At 37.8% G+C, this 7,699-nt stretch overlaps 1 protein-coding gene across 1 annotated transcript in view; it reads right to left on the bottom strand.

Annotated features, from left to right (window-relative positions):
• Window positions 1–1,551: 1,551 nt before the first annotated feature.
• The window catches only part of LOC102873777 (NKG2-A/NKG2-B type II integral membrane protein-like), an 11,319-nt gene continuing 5,171 nt past the window's right edge, over window positions 1,552–7,699 (bottom strand). The window contains exons 4-6 of the mRNA XM_006888454.1: window positions 7,003–7,154; window positions 2,306–2,363; window positions 1,552–1,790 (exon numbers count right to left, since the gene is read on the bottom strand). Of these exons, the coding sequence (XP_006888516.1) occupies window positions 1,552–1,790; window positions 2,306–2,363; window positions 7,003–7,154 (449 nt within the window). The remainder of the gene's footprint in view (window positions 1,791–2,305; window positions 2,364–7,002; window positions 7,155–7,699) is intronic.

The raw sequence follows: 7,699 nt of genomic DNA on the forward strand, positions 1-7,699 counted from the left end.
GCGTGGTTCAAATCCACCAGATGCTCTGCTGGAGAAGGAGGGGCAATCTCCTCCTGTACCAGTCAGATCCGGTTTGATGGTAGATGCACAAAAATATGATAAAATAAAACAAAAAAAAGATATGGGATGTTGGAAAATTTATCAGTGTTATTATCAAGGGGTAAATTGTATGGGGTTGACAAGTGGTGTTAAAAACTCAAGCTAGTTCTTGTTTAAATTGGTGATAAATGAATAAAGTGCACCCTATTCCTAGCCTCAGGCTATGAAAAATAACAGGATTGATGATGATGTGGAGATATTAGAACCCACTTTTATTGCTCATTGGATGGTCTATTATTACAACTATTGTAGACACAATTTGATTGTTTCTGCAAAAGCTAAATATAAAATTATCATCCAACCCAGTAGTTCTGTGAATATTTATTTATTCTGATGAATTAGAGGCAGAAACATAAATAGATACTTGCTCACAAATATTGACTGCAACAATATTCACAGTTCCAAAACAATTTTAATAACCTAAAGGCCCATCAACAGATGAATGACTAAATATATATCATGTTTTCATGGTACAAAGATGCAATAGAATAAAAAAAGAAATTAAAAGACCTGAAAATATGGTACTTAGATGAATCTTGAAAATATGGCGGTAAAAGAAAACAGAAAAGGACAAATAAAAAGTTCAACAAGTGTTATCCCACTTATATGGAATTTTTAGTTTAATTGTGTATAGAAATGAAAGTCTATTATAGATAATAAAGGCATGGAGATAGAGATAAGAGAAAAGAGACTCAAATTCTTTTTAGGTCAATTAAGAAACTTTAAGACATTTAGAATTGAGAAGAGAAGAATGTGACGGCGGCAGAGACAGCGTGGTGAGCTGTGGGAGCAGCAGACTACATAGAGGAGGGCTGCCGTGGTCTTCTACAGACCTCTGTTTATTGATAATTGAACAGTTAAACAGTTGATGACTGGTTTTCGGTGCAGATTGAGGCCCAACAGCAAGCAATCAAGGATTCCCAGGGAGGAATGGGTGAGTCCTGCGGCTCCCAGCCCCCTGCTGCCGAGCCCGCACTGCCACCACAGCTCATCGAGGCCCCCACCACTGAACCCCAGGGATTTCCTCACCTGGGATGGATGGTGGCACACCCCTATCCTCTTATCCTCACCTGAGGTTGGTGCAGTGGAGTTGCCACATGGCCACAGACTGCACTTGTTCTGGGGAGAATTCTTGGAGCCAAGTTGGCAGCAGCGAAAGACACAATGACAGCTTGGGGTTTCCATGGGCAGACCAGAGAGGAAGATCACCAACACAATGGATTGATGAAAGTCACTGTGAACTGCCTATGACTGGAGACTTGATGACACTTAATAGTGGCAGCATGTCCAAGACAGCAGATATACTAAATGCACCACATCTTTTGATCTGTTGAACGCCTCTGCCAAGAAGATTTTAGACCTGGGAGGGGTCTGTTCACCACTCTCAGGTTCCCTTCTCCATTTATAAAGAGGGAGGGCAGTGACACCTACTTCAAATTACAGTATGACCACTTATTGGAGGGTAAAGGTGGTGGAGCTGGAATCGGGGATGCTGTCCCTGGCCACATGGTCTTCAGTGAGGCACGGGGTCTGGACTTGGGGCAAGAGGACTTTGGTGGGGGAGTGTGCCAGCCAGCCATTCTTGGCCCCAGGGTGAGCCGTTCTCGGCCCCCAGGGTGGGCTGTGTTCGGCCCGGGGTGAGCCGGCTCTCAGGGTGAGCTCCTCAGCTCTCAGGTTGTGCCATCCGATCCCTGGGTACGAAAAACTGCCTACGGTGTACAGAGAATTTTATCTAGGCTACTTTCCTCCACCCTCTCCTCCAGTAAACCTGTAAAATAACACCCCAAAAGCCCTTCTATTTGTAACTCACGAGTTTGTTCTCTCTAGGTTTGCTCTCTTTTCTATAGGTAATCTTAACACTGAGTTTTACTGCAGACCTGACCCTGAACCCAGTTCCAGTGACAAAAAGGAAATACAGCTTCCAGCTAAGGAAGCAAAGGGGGATGGAGCCTCAGGGTTCAGTCAGCCATCCCCACTGGGCCCATCTGGGAAAACACTTTGCAATCCAGAGGGGAATAAATCTCAGGGAAATACCTTCTACCAGAACAAGAAGGCAAGCGGGTTTAACCCAAGACCACCAGTTAGGTGATAAAGTGTGCTCCCTTTCCCCCTTCACATCAACACCCCTGTTCAGCACGAAGAAGCCAAATGAGAAACCCACAACTGAATAAGACAGTTTGTTAAATCACCATTGATCTATGCCTACCACTGCCCTGTAACATCTGATCCCTACTGGATTTTTTCATTCCCTTTACCTGCTCCCCCTACCAACCAAATTAATTTGTGCAGCCCTGCAACTGCATCCCTGCAATTTTCACCCTCCCCATCCCCACCCTTCTGCTCCCAACCCTCACCTCCTTGTATCCCCAACATGTTTTTCCCAATTAAAAAAATATTTTTTAAAAAAAGAAACTTGAGAATTGATAGGGGTGAGTTCTAAACGATGTTAATAAATATAGTTTTTGCCACTGTGTTCTAGCAGAGTGTTGAAGTGAGAAATATTTTGTTCCATATATGTTTTTGAAAAAGTGGTAACTATCAGATTTTGCATCATTATCTCATTTACATGGACTAATGATTTAGGTAAGATTGAAAAAAAAAATCCAATCGATAAATATCTTATCATGCTGCAAATAATGTCCATTAAAGCAATGTTTGACTGAATATATTTCTCGAGGTTCCATAAGGTTAACAGACAATCTCTGGACAACAAATATGAATGTTCAATTTATATACAACCCATCCTTAAAATCTGTTGTGTTAAAAATTTGAGATATATACAAGGGTTCATTCGAACTAACTGTACCTATTTGTTTCTGTTATTATTTCCATGTTCTTGTGATGCAGAATAAAGCTGCTAAGAACACTTGCTCACAAATCTCTGTTTGGGTGTCAGTTCTAATTTCCTTGGAGTATATTTCACATAATGAAATAGCTGGTCATATGGAGTTTTTATGTAGAACTGTTTTAGGAAATGTCAACTACTGAATGGACTGAGAAGTTGTACATTTACACAATGAAATACTATGTAGCACTCAGGAGCAATGATTTAAAAAATAATACATAACTTGGGAGGGGCAGAGTGCATTATAATGAGAAAACTAATGCAGTATCATAAAGAAAAATACTGCATAAAACCATTATTATAAAAATAGAAGGATAACTAGTAAAACATGTATTTGAACACAAGGGAGAAAGGTTGCAGATGAGTAGTGGTGAAATCACAGGGTTGTACTGTTTGATGGGTGCAGTGGGAGGAGGAAAGAAATGGTAATGATCTGTTTGAAGACAGGGTGATGATGGACAAGGTTCAATGGTAATTAATTTTATAAAACATAACGCATGTCAATGATTGTATGAAACGTAAAGTGTGAAAAACAATGTGTACAAACTTTGTAAATAGACCAATAAAAATGAAACAAAAGATTGTTATTAGTATGTGGGAAAGAAGGAGATGTAGGATGTGTGTGGCAGTATCTGAGTCTGACTTCTATCCACTTCATAAAGGTGAGCTGTCTCCTTCAATAATATCCATAGCAGAAAATAGATATCTTCTAGATTAGACACATCATCTCTGACACCCCTGCACCTATTTTCACTATTGACTGATTTTTATAGGTATTGTTAACTTACAGACAGATTTTAGTTGTGGTATCAAGAATGGGGCTTATTAGGGAAATTCATTAGAGAATTTGACCAAATTCAAGTCCAAGTTTTAGCTCAGCAGTCCCAAGGCCCAATCTCTCTATTAATTCAGGCTCAGATTCCAATTGAGCAGTCAATTTTTCCTTATATCATCTTGCAAGAACAGTATAAACTTTAACTGTGGCCTTTATCTCAGGGATCTTCTGGTTACAACTTGCTACTGTTTCTCCACAGCAAAACCACAGTCTCTTAACCACCATCACCAGGTCTTGCCACCAAAGTCTCACTGTAACTAGCATCTTGTTCCAGTCTCCCTAAAATCACGCTTTCTCAGTCCCCTCAAGTCTTGCAAGACCATGTGTTTGCACTTTAGGTAGCTGGAGATCAGAGGGAACTAGCTACAATGACTAGAAAAGCCAATGTTTAAGCTAACTCTGCAGTATGATATTATGATGTTAAAGAAGTGTTAACATATCTAGAAATGTTTATTTAAGATTTTATGCATAGAAAGTTGCACTGTATATTTTAAGAAACCATGTGACTAATTGCTTTTAGAACTCCAGTGGCCTAGTGGTAAGAAGCTGCACTTCAATCCCGAAAGCACAAGAATTGAATCCACCAGCTACTGCATGGGAGAAAGACGGGCCTCTAAAATCCCATTGGAGGATTAACTGTGAGTCAGTTCTGACTTAGTGGTTCATAACAAAACCTATAAATGTTAGTTATTGTGTTTTAAGGTGATACTGAGTTGATTACAATTCATATCAACCTTTTGAACAGATCAGAACCTTGTCCTATCCTATGCCAGCCTTATTATCTCCAACATATTTAAACCCATTGCTAGAGGCATTGTGTCAATCCAACTCATTAAGGATATTTCTCACTTTTACTGAATCTCCACCTTTCCAAGCATGATGACTTTTTCCACAACTTTAGTTAACTATTCTGATTCATAATGGAACTTGTTCTTGAAATAAAGAATGTCTTTATAACATATAATATTTATTAATATTAAAACATATTATCCTATCATGTTTTACTTTACATGACATGATCATAATGTGGACCCTAAGTCACATATGTTTCTATATAACTTTAGCAATGTCAGGGAAGAAAAGAGAAAAGATAGCCACGATAAAATTGAATAACATTATTTAAGACATTCAAATCACCAGAGATGCACATCTTTTGGATTAGAAGTATAACTCTCTATAGACTATGCCCTTAGAACTTGCCTAAAGCGACATAAACAGATTAAGGCAAGTTAAAAGAACCTATTCATGCAGTGGTTAACTGCTCCCCTACAGCATAAATAATGGTAATTAAATTCATCACCAGTTCTGCAGAAAAAAATGACCTGGCCATAAACTGCCCTAAAGATTACAGTCAAGATAACAAAACTTGGTAGTTCTACTCTATAGGGTCATTATTAATTGAATCAACATAGTGGCATTCATCAAAAATAAAAATATTTTAAGACATAATAGCATTAAGATGATTTTTAGAAAATATTTAAACAGACACATATGAGGCCAATGTACAAAGACATATTTGAAGAAGCATGATTAAATTACCCCTGGCACCAAATGCAAATAATTCACCTGAAGTTTCAATATTTACTCTACAGTACTGGTGCAAGAAGGAAAAACGAAGCATAGTTGTTGTTGTTGTTAAATGTCACTGAGTTGCTTGTGATTCGTAATGACCCTATGTACAATAGTCTGAAACCTGCTTTAATCTGTGCCAACCTGTCTCTGACACACCTACTGTCATTACCCCAGTCACTAAATCAATCCATCTCATTAAGGCTCTTCCTCTCTTGCACTGTCCCTCCACCCTTTCAAGCATGATGTCCTCTCCAAGGTCCCTCCTTACAACATGCCCAAAGTATGTTAAACGAAGCTTCAGATTCCTTGTCTTGAAGAAGCAGTCTGGTTTCACTCTCTCTAGGAAGAACCTGTTTGTTCTCCTGGCAGTGCATGGTATATTCAATACTCTCCAGCTTTCTGACACATAGCAAGTAATTGTGAAGGCCATGATCTGCATCAGGTGCACCTTAGTCTCTTCGGTACTCTAGAGAGGTTCCTGACAGCTGATTTTCCCAGTGCAATTAGTCCTGATTTCCTGGCTGCTGGTAACAAGAGAAGCATAGTAATGCCCCTCAATATACCACCTACACCCATCTCGACTTTTAACAAGGTAACATAGAGTTTAGGGAAATGATTATGTTTTCTAAAAATTGTCATTAATTGTATAAGTGTATAGGGAAATATGAACTTTAATTCAATTTCATTGTATCATAGACTATCACAAAAATACCATATGAATTGTAGACAACAAAGTAAGAAGTGAAATAATTTTAAGTGACAGAATAAATACAGACAAAAGCTATAATTTTAAGATAAATATAACAAAATGTCTTTATGGAATTTGAGTAATTTCTAAAAGAGATTCAAAATAAAGACTAACCAAATGTAAGCCCACTGCCATCAAGTTGATTCTAAATCTTAGTTAACATGGAAAGCACATTAGAACTGCCTCCTATTTTGAAGGTTATAGATTCTTATGGAAGTAGATTAGTCTTTCTCTTGTGGAGTGACTTGTGGAATCAACTTGGTGACCTTTAAGGTAGCAGCTGAAGACTCTAATCACCACAGGGCCCTCTCTCCATTAACATAAGCAGCAATATCTCCAAAATGATTAATTACTCTATAGTATGTTCAATAATATTGGTTATTCAGATACTAAAGTATAGGAATAAAAATTTAAATAAGCGATAAAAAAATCAAGAAAGAGTTCATATTCAAAATATGTCAAATACTGATTGGAGAGAGAAAATTAAAATATAAGGAAAATGGATGAGAAACATAAATTTTTACTTCATGAAAGTGTATACTTTAATGCTGGACTGTGGTGCATAGCATTATATTTAAAGTAACAATAATCAGGGAAGTGTCTTATTAATATAATAATGATACTGCTATATTAGCATGAAAACGTTGATATTAAAATTCTTCATAAAATTAAGTTTGATGAATGCCTATCTCATATAACATATTCCAATTATATTGTATCAAAATGTGTGTATTTTAAAAAAATCAGTGAATAAAGACAATAGAAGGATTGATTCTTTTAAATTGTGGCGTTGCAAAGCTACTGTTGGATTGTCAAAAGAACTACAAATCTGGCATAATTCTTACAATATTGAGGGAAAAATAAGCTTTCAATATAATGATTGAAACATCAAAAAAATCTTACCATTTCTTCATCATCTTCTATGTAAAGTAGATTAGAATTCTTGGACACACAGGACATCCAACTCTCATTCCAAGTTTTCCTATCAGTATTTATGTAATAACAATTATTGGAGTATAAAAGCCAGTCTTTTGGACAATGATCACAACTATGACCTAAAAAAGTATATGAATTACCATTACAAAAATTTTATTTGAAGAGTTGGTTGATATTTTTTCTTATGTACATATGTACTTCTTGTTGTTGTTGTTGTTATGTGCCATCGAGTCGCTTGCAACACATAGCAACCCTATGTACAACAGCCCTAAACCCTGCTCTATCCTGTGCCAATTGCACTGCCTCTGACACACCCATCACTATTACCCCAGTCACTGAATCAATCCACTTCATAGAGGGCCTTTCCCTCCTGTGCCGCCCCTCCAACCTCCCAAGCATGATATCCCTCTTACAGGACCTATCCCTCTTTACAACATGTCCAAAGTATGTCAGACGAAGCCCCAGAATACTTGCCTCCAAGGAGCAGCCTGTTTTAACCCTCTCCAGGATGAATCTGTTTGTTTTCTTGGCAGTTCATGGTACAGGCAATACTCTTCTCCAGCATCACAGCTTAAAGGCAATAATTCTCCTTCTATCCTTCCTAGTTATTGTCTAACTCTCTGATGCATAACAAGTGATTGCAAAGACCATGGCCTGTATCAGA

Source organism: Elephantulus edwardii, unplaced genomic scaffold (assembly GCF_000299155.1).
Source record: "Elephantulus edwardii isolate Elephantulus edwardi_28Jun2011 unplaced genomic scaffold, EleEdw1.0 scaffold00067, whole genome shotgun sequence".
Lineage (NCBI taxonomy): Eukaryota > Metazoa > Chordata > Mammalia > Macroscelidea > Macroscelididae > Elephantulus > Elephantulus edwardii.